At 38.1% G+C, this 17005-nt stretch overlaps 1 protein-coding gene across 37 annotated transcripts in view; it reads right to left on the bottom strand.

Moving 5' to 3' along the window:
• Positions 1–17005, bottom strand: part of LOC126980361 (muscle calcium channel subunit alpha-1-like) — a 261653-nt gene that overhangs the window by 50992 nt on the left and 193656 nt on the right. For 25 of the 37 annotated variants that reach the window (XM_050830186.1, XM_050830184.1, XM_050830150.1 and 22 more), the window contains 9 exons: positions 14336–14546; positions 13338–13458; positions 12733–12833; positions 12516–12613; positions 12309–12400; positions 8276–8414; positions 4600–4729; positions 4086–4252; positions 683–700 (listed from right to left, as the gene is read on the bottom strand). In XM_050830186.1, coding sequence (XP_050686143.1) covers positions 683–700; positions 4086–4252; positions 4600–4729; positions 8276–8414; positions 12309–12400; positions 12516–12613; positions 12733–12833; positions 13338–13458; positions 14336–14546 — 1077 coding nt within the window. Of the gene's footprint in view, positions 1–682; positions 701–4085; positions 4253–4599; positions 4730–8275; positions 8415–8913; positions 9050–12308; positions 12401–12515; positions 12614–12732; positions 12834–13337; positions 13459–14335; positions 14547–16258; positions 16455–17005 lie in introns of all 37 variants that reach the window. The other 12 variants (XM_050830173.1, XM_050830156.1, XM_050830172.1 and 9 more) reach the window with 5 other exon arrangements.

The raw sequence follows: 17005 nt of genomic DNA, 5'->3' as shown, positions 1-17005 counted from the left end.
CCTTAGGCTTGGCTTGTGGAGGCGGGCTTAAGTGGCACTGGTGGCTTGGGGCCGTGACTACAACACCTCTTTAGCAACGGCAGCTGACAGTCACCAAGAGACAGTATAGAGAATCTTGGCAGGATTTGCAACTAAGTAGAAACAGCAGAAGTCTAATGTTTTTCTTATCACTGTGTAAAGCCACCTAAGATGAGTGTTTCTGACAGCATAGAGTTCATGTATTCTGTACTACCCAAGCTCCACAAGACGCACAGGCAACAGAAAATGCAAGAAATGGAGAAAATCAATGTGAGGCAACAAGTTGGCAGTGGCATTTGGCATGAGAGAATCTTGTAAATAGTGAAAGTATAATGAATAACTATGACTTACCTCTGTTACTTGAGGTCAAAAACTAAATGTAGTAAAAAGATGAATAACATAACCAGACACAAATGCCACAGTCACTTGAAGAGTCACAAGGAGGAATCAAATGCTGGAAAGAGAAGAGAGTATCTTTTAAAAGCATGCCACTGGGTGCAAGTTTAGCCCTTGGGGGAGAAGGGAACTCTTTTGGTTTTGCATTTCTTTTTATGCCTGAAAGGACAATGCATTAAACTTTTCTTTTAATGACAAGACAGGTTGGTGGCAGTAGTGGTGGGGCAAGGGAGGCAGGGCAGCTAGGGGAGTGGAGGGTTAACAGTACCTGGTGGTGAGGTCGCGGCTGCCACACAGTACGGGGGAGGGAAGAGAAGGGGAGAACACGTTAGTTTGCTGTATCTTGGCAAAACACAATCACGCACACACGCACACACACACGTACACACACACACACACGCACTTACACACGCACACACACACTCACACACAGGACACTGAGGCAGGGCCACTACTGTGTACACGGCTGACGTGTTGCCAAGAACTAAAACAGATGTATTGTAGCCTTTGGAGAACATCAATGTACCAGTGGAAAGGGAAGGCAGGGTTAGCACTGATTTAAATGATGGCATGTACTGGTGGGGAGGAGAGATAGTACTGTAGTTTACAAAATCAAAGCAATATATTTCAAGAGGGAATAAAAATCAAGTGCAAAATACTAACAACATATGAATAAATCATAATATGAGAACCAGTAGAGTAGAGAGAAGAAAACTCCAAATTCAGGGTTTCTCAATTCTATATAATGATTGTTGCCTTGGTTGTTTTCAAGTCTTGCAAAATCTGGTATGACCAAAATCTGTGACAAGAAAAATTTACCCAAATTTTTAATATTCTTTCCAAATCAGCAGCATATCATTCAATATTTAACTAAATGAAAACCACTTTTGTAAGTAAAAATTAAATGTGATTAAAAATTGAAGTCTTTGGCAACACGCATCAATATCTACATATTTCAAAATGGACTAATTTTAGCCAATTACTGATCATGAATACAGAAGTGAGAGATGTTTGTGCCTCAAGTTAAAATCCAATTAAGAGGATACAAGGAATGACAGTTTAAAGAAGTTTATGTGAAAGATATTTAGTGACAACTCAACTTTGGCAAATAATCTTTTGTAGATCAGACAAGGAAAAATTTACTTATGAACCATTAAACCTATAAGTATGCACACAAAACTTCATAAAAATCTTATGAAAGAAACAACAACTGAGAATATAATGTGGAATGCATTCAATCAGTCAGGAGGGACTTGTATCATCAAGACAACTAAGGGGCCACCAGGAGAAGGATCACAATACAATACTCAAGGCAAGGATCAAGGAACTCAAGGAAAAAAATGCATGTTCAAGATAGTACTGCACACCACACATTTGGGCCTTACAGCTACACACTCACTGACACCATTCACTGCAGACTAAACACATAGCGCCCACATGAACACACACAGTCAATTCTGGGGCATGTTACGAGCACTTTAATTCTTGCCTCTACATACACAGGCGGCCTCAAACAATAAACAGGCAGCCTTCTCAGTAAAACAAACAAAGAAACAGAGGGCAGACATGTCTACAGTAATAAGGGCAACAACAACAACAATAATAATAATAATAATAATAATAATAATAATAATAATAATAATAATGATAATAATAATAATGTTAATAATAATCAAGACTCACCACGGTATGCCTTGCAACTATGCATCTAAGTCAAACATATTCCGTTCCCTTGTCATAGAAAAAAATATTTATAATGAAAAAGAAATGAGATATCTTGCACTATGCGTCTAAAATCATATCTCTGTTAAAATATTTTCTTGCATTTTAACGTCAGAGTTCTACTTACAGACGCCTTGAAAGATTTGGAAAATATCACAGTATATGGCAAGCAGCTAGTATCTTGAAAATTCATGGATAAATAATATTTCTCTTGTGGGGAGGATACGGCTAGGGAAACAGGGAATCTGGGAGAAGCTAGTCACTAGTTCTTTGAGGAAATGCAGTCCAAGGGGGATCAAAGGGGAAGCATAACAGCAGAAGTTTTAGGTGAAAGTGAAAATTTCAATCAGAAGAATTCAATAAAGGAAAATAATCTCTATATATTTTCATGTTGTTGGGACATAGGGGAATGTAAGTAAACAAGAACCAAAATAAGTAACAACTGTGCACTGCTGTGGAATGCGACAGGCAAATATGACACTGCTGAGGAGTGAAGAAATATTTGAGGGTGTGGATGATCTATTTTCACTGAAGAAAAATATGAGGAGCCCAAGAAAAATTGAGAACATTCTAGATGTATTGCTGGATCACATTACCTAACACTGTGTAACATTTTTTCACAACCTAGGTAAAAATTCTACTATTGTCAAAAATGTTGAGTCTAAAGGGGTAGTAATTGTGATTATATTCATGATTTTTATGGTTATATATATATATATATATATATATATATATATATATATATATATATATATATATATATATATATATATATATATATATATATATATATATATATATATATATATATATATATATGAAGCTGTCTGTGAACATGAACCATTGGTTTGTGTAAAGCAAAATTTCATATGAAGAATTTTCTTTCAGTCTTCTCAATTAAAAGACACATGTTCAGTGGTATTTGAACATTCATGACAAATGGCTCACAACACAAGCAGCTCCCACGGTACTCTCCTCATTCCTTCAAGCGAGTTCATGTTGATATTTGGAGGACAAATGAAGTTTAATTCTTTCATAGGAAGACATATTTTTCAGACTGTTAATGTTGTCTTCCTTGACATCATAACTCCAAAACTTCATTGCCAGCTGTGGGAATGGACTGATGTCCCAGATTAATATTGTGATGTGCAGATTATTCTGCTGTTGTTGGGTTGTTTCATTCGTGATGCAAGTGGGGACATTATAAGGTGAAACAGGGACTAAGCAAAGGTTGAGTTGACAACAAGTGCTTGGCAATGGTGCAAGTGTTTGTTGTGCATTGTTTGCCCCTCCTCATGTGAGCAGGGGAGGGAGAGAGTGCAAAAAGGTGGTACTGGAAAGAGTGGCAACAAGTCAAAGACAAGTTATTTTACCCACACCAAAGATCCAGCCTCACACAACTCTGAAATTTACTCATTACTAAAATAATAAAGGAAATGAAAAAATCAGTACAGACACTGTTTTGAGCTAGGTAAGAAAAAAAATGTTCAGATCCTTTTATACTCAGGCTGATCATGAAAAAAAGAATGAGGATAGAGTACAAGATGTCCATCCTGTAGAGGCATCGAAACTCAGTGGCAGAGAGATGAAGAGAGTCGGGTAAGCTTAAGATGAACAGGCTAGGAAAATAGACTACACAAAAATATAACTGGCCTCAAATATGACCAGAGATCACTTAAAGATATTCTAATTTCACACATAGACAGATATAAAGAGATAGATGGAGAGACAGAGAGAGAGACAAAGAGAGAGAGAGAGAGAATCAACACACAAGCATGGAGGAACATTTAACAACTGAGAGAGAGAGAGAGAGAGAGAGAGAGAGAGAGAGAGAGAGAGAGAGAGAGAGAGAGAGAGAGAGAGAGAGAGAGATGCAAAAGCAGACAGAGAGAGACAGTGAGAAGCAGACACAGAGACAGACAGTACCAGAAAACCACAGTCTTACTCACTTGAAGGAGAATGATATGAGGGAAACGGCCACCACCAACAGGTCGAGGCCGTTGAAGGCAGAGCGCAGGAAAGCTCCCTTGTGCAAAATGAAGCCATACGCCACGACCTTGAGGAAGATCTCCACCGTGAACACCGACGTGAAGAAGATGTCGAAGTAGTTTAGAATCTGGTGACGGGACATGAAGGAAAATGCAGCATGAGTAGAGAAATACTGATAACGAAATCAACACAAAAAAGGGAAGATACGATGACACTGGAATGATGAACCATTGAAATAGTGTAAAAGAAGGTTAAATAAAAGCTTGATTTCAGTAAGCGTAAACCTGAAAAAAATGACATGCACGAAGAAACAGTGGATATATAAAATTAAATAAAAGCAACAAAAGAACAAATAAGAATCAGTGGTAGAGTACATGGGAAATAGAACAAAACAAAGTGAGGAAAATAACAACAGTCTGAAATATGATACAAAAGGTCGACTTGGGGTTGATAGCTAATGACTTGTTGACTCACAGTATTGCGTTTGGAGTCTGAGCGTAGTGGGTCTTCAGCGGCCAGCATGCCCGAGGAGATGAGAATACAGACAAGGATGACATTGCTGAAGAGGCTGTGGTTGCAGATCCAGTGGCAGAAGACACGAAACCTACAGAGAGAACACAGGAGGGAAATACCTTAGTTACTCCTTTCCCTGTTATCGGCAGAACATTTTATGGGGAAGGACCTCCTTGTTACCCACTGGTCTTTCACTGCTACTTCATTCATTGAAAAACGTGACTTATTTACAATGTACATACTTTTTTCTTGACAGCTAATATGTAAGTATATTTGAAATTCTCTCTATTTTTTACTTTCCTACACTGGCAGTAGTAAACTCGTGATGACATTGTGACTTCTTGTAAACTTTTTTGCATGAGGCTGAAGTGAGTGCGGCCATTGCAAATGCCAACCAGCACTCAAGCTCTTGTCCAAAACTACAAAGACTAATACACAAAAGTTTATAGCTAATAAAACTTAGCTCATTTAAAGACTTTGACAACTGCAGTATCTGAATATCTAAGTCTGACTGCACATGTAAGCCACAAAGCAACACAACACCACAATTCTGTTTGTCAAAATCTATGTGGGAATGCTCAGTGTCTCCAGGTTCCCATCACCTCACCCTGACAGCACAACACAAACAGTGATCACCAGAGTTGTTCTGTGCGGGTTTTATGATATATTATTAAAATTTAGTTACATGTCCTTTCGATTACATATTTATTTTCATAGATTATTTTGTGAAATGTTAATATTCATATATATTACATTTAGTTTTTGAAACGGCTTTGTATTTTTCATTACTAAGTACATTTACTTTACAGAAAATAAAAAAAAATAAAAACTCATCTTTATTACAATGACAAAGCTGAAGCACCAAAATGTTTATGAAAAAATTCAGGCTTGAATCCAATTAAGTTTAAAAGCAGTTATATAATCAACAGTCTTGAGCTGCAATACTGATACACATGAAAATTTGCAAAGCTCATACGGATAAAAAACAAATAAACAGAACAAACACAATATTAGACAAGGAAATCACATTCCCCCTTCCTGTCTGCCTCCTTCCCACACTGCACCAGCTACCGTCACTACAGGACAGGATGGCCACCACAGCACCACAGCATTAGCGATACACGAGCCACTTAGTGTTACACAGTAGTGCTCGGGGCTACAGCAAGGCACTAGTGAGCACGCACGTTGTTGCCTCGCTCCGCTACTCTAGGTGAGGCTCTACTCTACTAAAACACACACGCACGCAGACACACGCACACACAGCAGCCCGCTCACTAATCATAACAGTGCATGGATGGCCAATGCAGCTACTAACTGGATGAACATCAGTGTTTTAAATTGTATATTGATATTATGTATGTATAATAAAAATATGAGGAATAAGAATTATGGTATTAATAATATTACCCAGTAGGTGAAAATATTTAAATGGAAACTAGGTTTATGTTGGTGCATTTCAATTTTGTGTTTCACAATGCAAAATTTCTAGTTAACATTAATGGTGTTCCATACTAAACTTTTATGATCTAAGTTCAGCTTAAATTCCTAATGAGCAAAAAATATTTAATAGATGATGCTTAAAATTAATATTCTGAGTAATTTGAAGGGTCATCACGAGGTCCAAGAGCCAAGGAGGGAATAATAACAAAGCTGCAAGTGGGAACAAAGGACAGATAACAACACACGTCAGGGGAGCGGCACAAGAGAGACGAGATTTACTCTCTTCAAAAACTGAAATGAATTAGGGGACCAAAATGATGGAATATGGAATTAAAAATCAATCTTTAACTTGATTTCACAGAAATACAGCAAATCATATTCCCAGCATAATACAACAGGGAAGATGAAGATATATAACTCTCCTATTAGATCACCAGTATATGCAATCTTTAAGTAGAGGACACTGAACTCAGTCCTCCAAACAATATATGATGGAGGGAGACACAATCATGATACAGACACATAAACTGAGACGAGCTAGTGCAAGAAAAATAAATGCATTTTTTAATGTATGCAAAGTAACAAAAAAGTATAAATTCCTCGGAGTGATACAACTTCTATTTGGCATATATATATATATATATATATATATATATATATATATATATATATATATATATATATATATATATATATATATATATATATATATATATATATGTATATGGACTCTCATTATATGATTCCTAGGATTCACTGACCAAGGAGGGTATATTAAAAAAAATTACAGGTAACTACAGGGATAATATCCCTGATTACCTATGATTACTATCTCTGAGGGGGGCTGGGTATGGGGGCAGAGGAGGGAAGAGAAGGGGTCCCACCTTCTTGCTGCATTAGACACTGCTGTGAGCTACGGGTCAAGTTGATGGGTGGCTGGGCAAAGGGGGGAGGGGTGGAGAGAGGAGTCACTGGCCTCAGTGCTGGGCTCTGGGTAATCTGCCGTCACATTTCAGAGAGTGTGCATGGGTCAGCGGGGCCTTGCTGGTGGGGTATTGAGGGACTCACCACTGTACTCTGATGTAATAATCATAATTATGGCCAAATGTGCCACAAATTACTCAGATATAATGTGAACTTTGAAAATTTTGCTTGTTTTAGTAAGATCTGGATAAGCTTAGTAAAAAACAGTAAGTAAACTTGCATAAAAGAACATCTCACTTTCTTGAGAGAATATTCCAATGACTAAAATAACAATAAATGATGATGGTAATAATAATAACAAATAAAAACAATAATATACACATTGCAATGTGACTTTTTTTTTCTGGGTCTCTAAAAAATAAAGTCAGCTTCAAGAAACCTTCAATACCTCACCATAAGTTCAGTAAATTTTGTACACAACTTAACTCATACTTGTTTTGGTGTGAGTGTCTTGATGCCACGTTTTCCAATGGAACACACAACTACAGGGTGTCCTTTACTATTTGGAAAACTGGCCTTCACAAGACAAAACAGTCTTCTCCAAAAGAAGTTACATAGACCTCTGTTGTTGTTGGGCAAGGCATAGGAAAAATTGAATCACTTTAAACAAAATAAAATGCATACATAAAACACTGCACAGCTCAAAACATTTATCTCGGGACAACAGTGAATGTATGCACACACATGAGCAAAGTATATACCAGAGGACACTATGCATACTTTCTTTTGGACAAAATACAATAAATGGAGCAACTTATACTCAAGAGAGGTGAGCTACTGGTCTACCACACCCAGCCACTCATGTGATATCTGCTTGTGAAAATAACTGAGTAAAACAATCATTGACAAGTGCCATCTTGATCAATAAAAAAAAAAAAAGCATGGTGCCATCACATGAGTCACTGAGGTCTCAAGAGGGGGGTGGTGACTGCTCTGTTTACAATACCACACCAAACACCCATTACCTCAGCAAACAAAACATGATCAAACAACCAATCAATAAATACAGGAATACTAAGAGAGGAAGGTAAACAATTACAATGTGGGATAAAACTGAAGATAAAGGGAAAGATAGAAGAGGAAAAGGATGAGGAAGAGGAGGAGGAGAAGGAGAAGCAAATAGATGAAAACAAAGCAAAAAGGAAGAAAATATAAAGTTGTGAAATTAAACAAAATGAAGTGTACAGTAGTTACGGTAGGGCTCTAAGATCACCTGTTGGTATGGGAAAATATGAAGAAAGAAGAGTATTGTGGTATGGGTTGAGCTTTAGTGGGACCGTTGTCATTTTGGGAGCCTCTGGCAGCTGGGACCATTTCTCCAGTCTCTCCCTCAGTCTCCCCATAGTCCCCTTCTAGAAGACAGTGCCAGGAGGAGACAGAACCTTTAATAAGGGGCTGAACAGACTAAAGAATGCCAGCTAGTAAGGGGGGTAGACAGGTGATGGGTTCCTGCTAGTTATGCTCCTGCTTCTGTATATGTTGTTGCCACTTCTGCTGCTGCTGATGATGGATTTCTCTGCTGGGGCATATGTTGTGCTTGTATTATGAACCAGACAGAATTTTCATTTGGATGTAAATCTGCATCCAGTAAAAATACATTGTTGATTTAGATTGGTGGTGTTTCAAGCTGAGAATATTCAATCTAGGAGGATGAGGCAATGAAAGACAGCCTGTTTACCATATTCCAAGCACACACATCCCATAGATGTTTTTTACCTAGACAAGAAAGCCTGTGAAAGCAAAGGAGAAATGAGTAAACCTGAAGAGAGAAAAAATAGCATCAGTAAAATTCCTGGCGACTTGGCACAGGCACACATTCACATACATACAGGCATGCAGCTGCTAACGTACCTGTTCGTGTGGGAGAAAATAAAAAAGCTGGAGTACGGGGGCAAAGGCTTGGCTTTGTTGGGGTTGCTGAGCTGAGAGGCCCTGCGAGGTCTCATTCCCTCAGGGCGCTCCTCTCCATCCTCCTCTCCCTCTTCTTCTGCAACAACACCATTGGCCCAGGGGTGAGGGGGGAGGGGGCAGGGGAGGGGAGGCTTACCAGCAGTAGGAAGGGACAACAAGAACAAGGATGACAATAACAACAACGATAATAACTAAAAAAACATTTGTATAGTAAAGCCTCTCCTTCAGAGTTTTAAGACAATTTATGATAACTCAACAAACTTTAGGTTTATGGTTTTAAGATAATAATTTTTCTTCATGCATCAAAACTTGCATAATTTGCTCTCCATTTAGTTTGGCATTTAGTTTACCTCTGAAACGGTTTATATATAAAAAGTGCATACCAAAGGGTAAATCAGAACAACATATATAGCTAATTATCTTATCACTTCTCAGGGTGAAAATCTAGAACAATAATTATCAAGTAATTAATTCTAGGTTGATCCATAAATGAAATCCCTGATTGTGAGTGGAAACTACACATTGGTTCAATTTACTATTCATAACATTAATTGTATTTATCTGCAACATGAAGCAGGGAGGCTTCACCACACACAGAGGAAGGGGTTTCTGCCAGTAGCTGGGACAGGACAGGGTGGGAAGCTAGACTACATGTACCAGAGTGTCAGTCATTTGTCAGAGTTTGCCACACACTGTAATACATCTTATTCATCAAGATTATAGTCTCTTCACATTTATCTGGCTGATGAGCCAACCTCAGACAGCTATACCATGCTCCACTGATAAAATCACAGTTCATTACTTGGTGAAAATGTATTTAATTGATAATTTCAAAATGAAAGAAGGGAACAGTGAACTCAATACAAGTGGATAAGACATGGTAATGTTATGAGTCTAGTCGAGTCCAGTGTCCAACATACAGTGAACTACTTTAAATGTTGTACACACTAGTCAACTGTACAAGTTTGCCATTTTATTAGGCCAGAACTCTTTAGGTCAATCTTGCTCTACATGAGTGACACTGCTGAAAGCACTGAAAACAAGCCGAGAAAAAAAATAACTATTCAAGACAGAAATCATAAATTAATGGTAAACACTATAAAGTGTAGGAATGTAGTTTAAGTTTTAAGGATCACAAGCAAATATGGCAGGATTTTGAAGCAGGTGAAAGTGAGGTCAATCATAAAGTGTTAGTAAGAACAGCAAAACCAAGAACACCACAGAGAAGAACAGTAGTTCTAATACAGATGGGAGCACTCTCAAGAAGTAAAATGAACTGAGACAACTGGAAACAGCACAGCTGAACACGAAACATCTGGAAATTAAGTGATTGGAAACAAACCACTGAAGAGTCACACAGCCAGAAATTAAACACCCACAAGTAAGAGGGCTGGAAAGTTATCCACATCATTAGCTTTGATCAGTCTCTCTTCTGGGTTATCTCTAGCACCCTTGGTAGGTTGCTCTTCCTCTCCAGTAACTGATAGAGACACTGACATAGTTTTTTGTGGTTTTGTATTCAAAATGATAAAGCTATTAGGACCTGCAACAGTAGCTTCCCTTTACAGCATTACAAATTTCATGGTTAACTTACTTTTTAACTTATCTTACTCTACTGGTCTTAAGGCTTACGAATGTAATACTAAGTCCAATTAAATATTGTGGCTGAGGGGCAGGGAGAGAATTATATAATAGTAAATTTTAACCCAAAAGAGAGATGTTGAACTGGACTTTGGTGTGGAGATGGACATCAACATTCCAGAGATGGAAAACCCAGAAAAGTAACAGTTGCTTAAAAAACACAATATTTACATCTTGTTGTATGACAGACAGCTTTAGTCTATGTTCCATGGTTACATCAAATGACTTGGAAATTTTACAAGGCAGGATAGTAAGAAATGTCAATGAGCAGTGATCCATAACCCAAAACTTTCACAAGTGATGGAATGGAAGGCAGATAAAAAAGACAACTTCAAGACTTGGGCACAAGCTGACATTCCCTGCAGGAGCTTATGATTTTTTGAGGTAAAGTGAATTGTCAATATTAGAGTCCTTTGGAAAAACTGGTTGAACAGATTCTGTTCATACAACAAGTGAATAACCAAAGTATTAAAGAACATATATCAATGTGATTATGAAAACAAATTAACAAAAAATACAGATCATACATATATGTACAATACAAAAATTAACAAATCACTAAAATCAACTGTATGTTACATTAATACATGATTGTCCTAAAATGATGTTGAAAAATAATATACACATTTGACAATCAACAAAAACATTATAACCAAATAAATTCATGTAAAGATCTTAAATAAAATGTGCTGTTCTAAGACAGAAATTTGATTCACATTTACAAACATTTGCATGTTATATGAACTAAATAATAAAACATAACAAAATAGGTAAGAAATGAAGAAGAAATGGGAAAATAATAAATTATCTGAATATTTTTTCTGACAGTGACACAATGATGAAAAGGACAAAGGATAGATGAGGGAAAAAAATTAGACAAGTGTTATAAAACATTGGAGGAAGAGTTAATAGACAATAGAAATGCTTGTGAGGTTGAGGAAGCAATAAAAATAATGGAAGCAAGATCAGCATCCATCTCTCACACTCATACTTCTTTTTCTGACAGAAAATTGTGCCAAAAAGATAAATTAAAATATTTCCAAAAAATCATACATGCAGTTTTTATGTAAACAACAAAAACCTAGTTTATAGAAAACATTTGAATAGCACCTTTAATCTTTGAATAAGTAATAATAGATATATAAAAAAAATACTTTCAAGATACTTTTATACTTCAACATTTAATAAAAAAAAATATGGTTGAAAATTGAAACCTTTTCATATAAAATATAAAAAAGATATTACCAATAATGGTATTTATCAGCTAAACATGCATTTTGACTGTAACCGTACGAGTTGCTTTACGCATAGCACTTTAATCCCTGATCCAGCTCTTCCTTGTTCTCACAGTGTCAAAATGCCCATACGCTCCCTAGCCTTACTGCTGGCTGGCTATGTGAATGTCATAATCACTGTTAGGATTTATATTTTCTTTTCCTTCCAGGCATAGTGATTTCAGTCAGTGTCTCTCTCTTTATCTTCAATGAAGACAAAAACTGACAAAGTTTGAAACCCTCTCATAGGACTGTTCTCATGAAACAGGAGAGCAGGAGTACTGCTGCCTTATATGCCATTATGATAGACAGAGAGTAACTCGTAAAGATACAAAATACAATGGGCATTTAGTTTTAATGACATTGTGAGAATAAAGGTATTCAGAAAGAAATGATAAAGACTGTCAGACAACCTCTTACCTCCCTCCTCCTCCTCATATTCATCATACTTCTCTTCCTCCTCCTCTTCTTCTTCTAAGTGAACTTTTGTGTGGCTTGCTGTGTCTCCATCCCTGAAAGAAAGGAAAATACATAGTGCACAACTTTCTTTTGCTGTGGAAAATCTAAGTAGAATAATTATCCTGTTTTTATATTCATCTTATTATGATAAAGATGTAGATGAGCCACCTCATAGCAATATGGTTGAGTGCTGTCTTCTCTTCCTCTTCTATTCCTTCCTCTCCTTCCATTTTGACTCCTTCTCCCTCCACCTGCTCTCCTCCAGTCTGAAAGAACAATTAAATCAATTTCTTTCCCATGCTGTTTAAACCATTCCATGAATCACGCCACTTCTTCTCCCTTTCCCTTTAGATTCTCACTTACTTAAAACTTGTTTATTACTCACCACCTCCCCCTCTTTGGCCTCTTCCTCTTCTGCGTCTCCAAGGGCATCAGCGTCGGCCAAGTTGTCGACAGCGATGGCCAAGAAGACATTCAGCAGGATGTCTGGGGTCACGAGTCAAGGATTTAAACAGAAACAATCAGAGGACAGCAGGAGTGGTGAATGGGGGCCAAGTGGGGCGTATTCAGAAATTTTTCAGTAACCAAGAATATCATGTGGTGTAAAGTGTAATATGTAAAGAAGTTTGTTGAAGTCAAAACTGGAGCATGATCATTCACAAAAACTTCTCTCTCTCTCTCTCTCTCTCTCTCTCTCTCTCTCTCTCTCTCTCTCTCTCTCTCTCTCTCTCTCTCTCTCTCTCTCTCTCTCTCTCTCTCTCTCTCTCTCTCTCTCTCTCTCTCTCTCTCTCTCACTCTCTCTCTCTCTCTCTCTCTCTCTCTCTCTCTCTCTCTCTCTCTCTCTCTCTCTCTCTCTCTCTCTCTCTCTCTCTTTTCTCTATTTCTCTCTCTCTCTCTCTCTCTCTCTCTCTCTCTCTCTCTCTCTCTCTCTCTCTCTCTCTCTCTCTCTCTCTCTCTCTTACTCTCTCTCTTTGAGTCACAAAAGGATACAGTTGCCACAGATGAAGAGGATGATGAAGTAGACACACGCAATGATGCCTGGCGTGGCCACTCCTCCATACGCCCGGATGCCATCATACATCACAACATTCCAATCCTCTCCTGTCAGGATCTGAAAGTGGGGAAGGGAAGAAGGGAGGGAGGGAGGAGGGAAAGAAGCAATGTGGTTAAAATCATAAAGGAAGAACATGCCCTCTTGTTTTATGATGAGATGCTGCTATGAGTCTTGTAGTGATTTTAACCGAATTAATGTTATACATACATGACAACAAAAACTGAGACAGTTCATGTGATGCAGAACTAAGAGAGACATGAATGGACAGGGAACTTTTCTGCACCATACTTTTATGAGTTGTGATCTTGATGGATCCTGGGAAAATACTGATGATTCAAATAATCTGCAACAGTCTTGAAACATTCAGTGAACTCCAAACAGACAGTAATTATCTGAATATACCTACATATAACTTGAAAGGAAATACATAAGGTAACTTAGCATGCAAGCAAACAAAACAATACCAAAGCACAGCAAGATGTTGCTGATCAGCATTCATAGATTAGTAAAACACAAGTATCTGCAGCTAATTGAGAAAACTAATGTTATTCTGGCAAACTCAGTATCATGTCAGCATTCATGCATGGCAAACAGTAAAAAACAAAATAGAGGTAAAAAAGAGAAAATCTGAGCATTATTATGTCACCATGCAAAACAAAAACAGATTCCTACAAATGAAAATAAAATCATGCAAACACAAGAGTTATGGAATAATTTTTACACTTTACATGAAACAAAGAAAACACACAAACAAAAAAATCACTGTCACACGATGGAACTGCAGCACAAAACTGAGAGGAACGAGAAACTAAAGTAAAAACACACAAAGTAATAAATCGTTAGAGAAGAAACATGAAAAATGAGAGACAAGTGAACAGGCAAATGGACAAAAAAACAGAGATGCTGATAGACAGACAAAGTAACCCTGTAATACCTGAAACACTGTCAGCATGGCCTGCACAAAGTTATCAAAGTTGTGACGAGGTTTGTCCTCTGTGGCGTTAAAGTTAAACCGGCCACCGAACACCTGCATACCCAGCAGTGCAAAGATAATGATGAAAAGGAAGAGAAGGAGCAGCAGAGAGGCGATGGACTGGATGGAGTTAAGGAGCGACGCCACGAGGTTGGAAAGTGACCGCCAGTACCTGGAAGAAAAAGAGGCATCGGGTGTTGGAGGGAGGCAGAGGAAAGCCTGGATAGGAACATGGAAGAGGAAGGGGATGAGGAGGAAAAGGCAGTGATAAGGGATGTTGGTTGGAAGGTGGAGGAAAGCCTAGATAGGAAAATGGGAGAGGAAGGGGATAGGAAATTTTTTTGTTTAGTCGGCGCAACATCTGTGGTCACATGCCGGAGAGAGACAGAAGGGGAAGGAATTATAGGAGAAGGGAACAGATCCCAGGAGATGGGACACAAACTCCGATTAATACCTGGTACCCATTCACTGCTGGGTGGACAGGGGCATAGGGTATCGGAAAAGCCGCCCAAATTTTTCCACTAGGCCCGGGAATCGAACCCAGGCTCTCTCGGTTGTGAGCAATGGGATGAGGAGGAAAAGGCAGTGCTAAGGGATGTTGGTTGGAAGGAGAGAAGAATGGGAAGATATATGGAAATGGATGAGTAAGTTTGGAAGGAGAAGTGTGATAGAGAATGTTTGATTTAGGAGAGTAGTATGTGAATAATAACTAACAAAGAGAAGGTGAATGAGTAAGTGGCCTGCACATTGATGGATGACAAATTAGACATATGTTAAGTAATGTAGAGTTATTTTACAGCGAATCCACAGTTCCACCACCCTTGCAGGCTCCCACAATTCGCAAACATAATCTGGAAGGTAAATGCACTTAAGGGTCTTTTAACATCTGAAAAGGCTTTGAAACATAATGGTGTACTGCTCATTGCATTAATATCAGTGTGTCAGGAACTTGCCTACAACAGCAAAATGAGCTATAGGCTACAGAACAAAGGAAGATGTGCCATAAAGGTTGTGTCTGCTTATGCACTGACAGCAACTTAGCCTCACACACCTGCTTGTGGATAATCTATCAAAATGATGCGGTTACATACGCATCCTTCCATTAAGTAGGTACTCAAAATTTTCTTCGAATGAAAAAAATACTGATAAAAGGGCATTTGGCTACTAATATCCTTGTAGTTTACCATATATGCATGTGTCAAAAATAAACTTATATAATCTACTCATAAAAGAAACACCAGAAATAAAATGTATACACAATATGCATGTATACCATATGATATACATGCATATAATAAAGATCTTTACTGTCGTGCTCAAGCTGATTTCTGATACTGATCCTGAGTCATAAAACTAGTAATACAGGTTTGCACATCTTATGAAACAATTCTGCAGAGGAAGCACCGATTAAAAAGATAGACTTATCATACCCTTTTTAAGATGCTTCTTTCAGTAATGTGATCCTTTACTAGAATCTTACTTGGTGCTATAATATACAAGCAGTTTTCAATAGATATTTACATATGTATAGGTAATTAAAACTATGTCATGCGGTAGTAGACCATGACCATATCTCAGATCCATGGAAGCTTTTCTGCATGACTGGTTATGATTTTGCAGCTGCACGGTTCAAAGCCACTCTATTGTTTAGGGATGCTGTGGCCTCATTCCCATAGTCTTGCTTTAACTGCACCATCTACTTGCAGTAATGCATAAGTCTGGCTGTTGCCTAAAGGGCTGTAGTAACAGTGCAGTGTTGGAACATTTGGAACAATTTGGGCAAAATTCCCAGTCAGCACCCTCAGCAGAAGCACATGCAGGAGAATGCATTCAGCACCACCACCTTCCTGAGAGGTGATGTGTGAAGGGTGGGGGTGTCAGTACCTGAAACACAGTTAACAGAGCAGCCCAAAATGTGTCAAAGTTATATCGCTGTTCTGGGGGAAACCTTGCTCCAAACATCTGCATCCCAAGAAGGGTGAAGATGAAGATGAACAGGAAAAGGACAATGAGGAGAGACATGATGGAGTAACACTGGGAGGTGAGGGACAACACCAGGTTCCTCATGGAGCGCCAGTACCTGGAAGGAGTGTTCACAGAAGTGTTCTGACTGAAGGTACAAATGAAATGCAATCACAATAGACTCTAAGGAATTCTGTCAGGCATTTTAAATAGGAGTTTTTGTGAAAAATGAATTTCTATGTTGCAACAAAATACACCCAAAGTGTAAGAGATGGGTGGATGTCTATGCACCAGTAAACACTTGAATGTAAAAAATATCATTGTTAACTTTACTAAATTCTCTAATAAGGGGATTTTACTTTATTCTTCCTCCAGTTCATGTTTTCCAAATCTGAATCCAGCTGGTCCCATACAGATGGTCCAGTTGCTATCTGAACCAGTCATTTGTGCAGCTGTGAGATCAAGTCAGTCAACAAGCTTTGAGATAATGACACAAAAGCTGCTTTAGTGTGCCTATCCATAAACATAACATTGTCAATGATCTCATGTTCCATGCTAAAATAAAGTACTGGAAACATAAATGATAAGCTGAAATAAGAAAAATAAACCCCAATAATAAAATGGCCCATACAACAAACACAAAATAATTAATGATTAGAGGGTAGATGT

This window comes from Eriocheir sinensis, chromosome 44, assembly GCF_024679095.1.
Source record: "Eriocheir sinensis breed Jianghai 21 chromosome 44, ASM2467909v1, whole genome shotgun sequence".
Taxonomy (NCBI): Eukaryota; Metazoa; Arthropoda; class Malacostraca; order Decapoda; family Varunidae; genus Eriocheir; species Eriocheir sinensis.
This window is presented reverse-complemented; position numbering and strand designations above follow the sequence as displayed.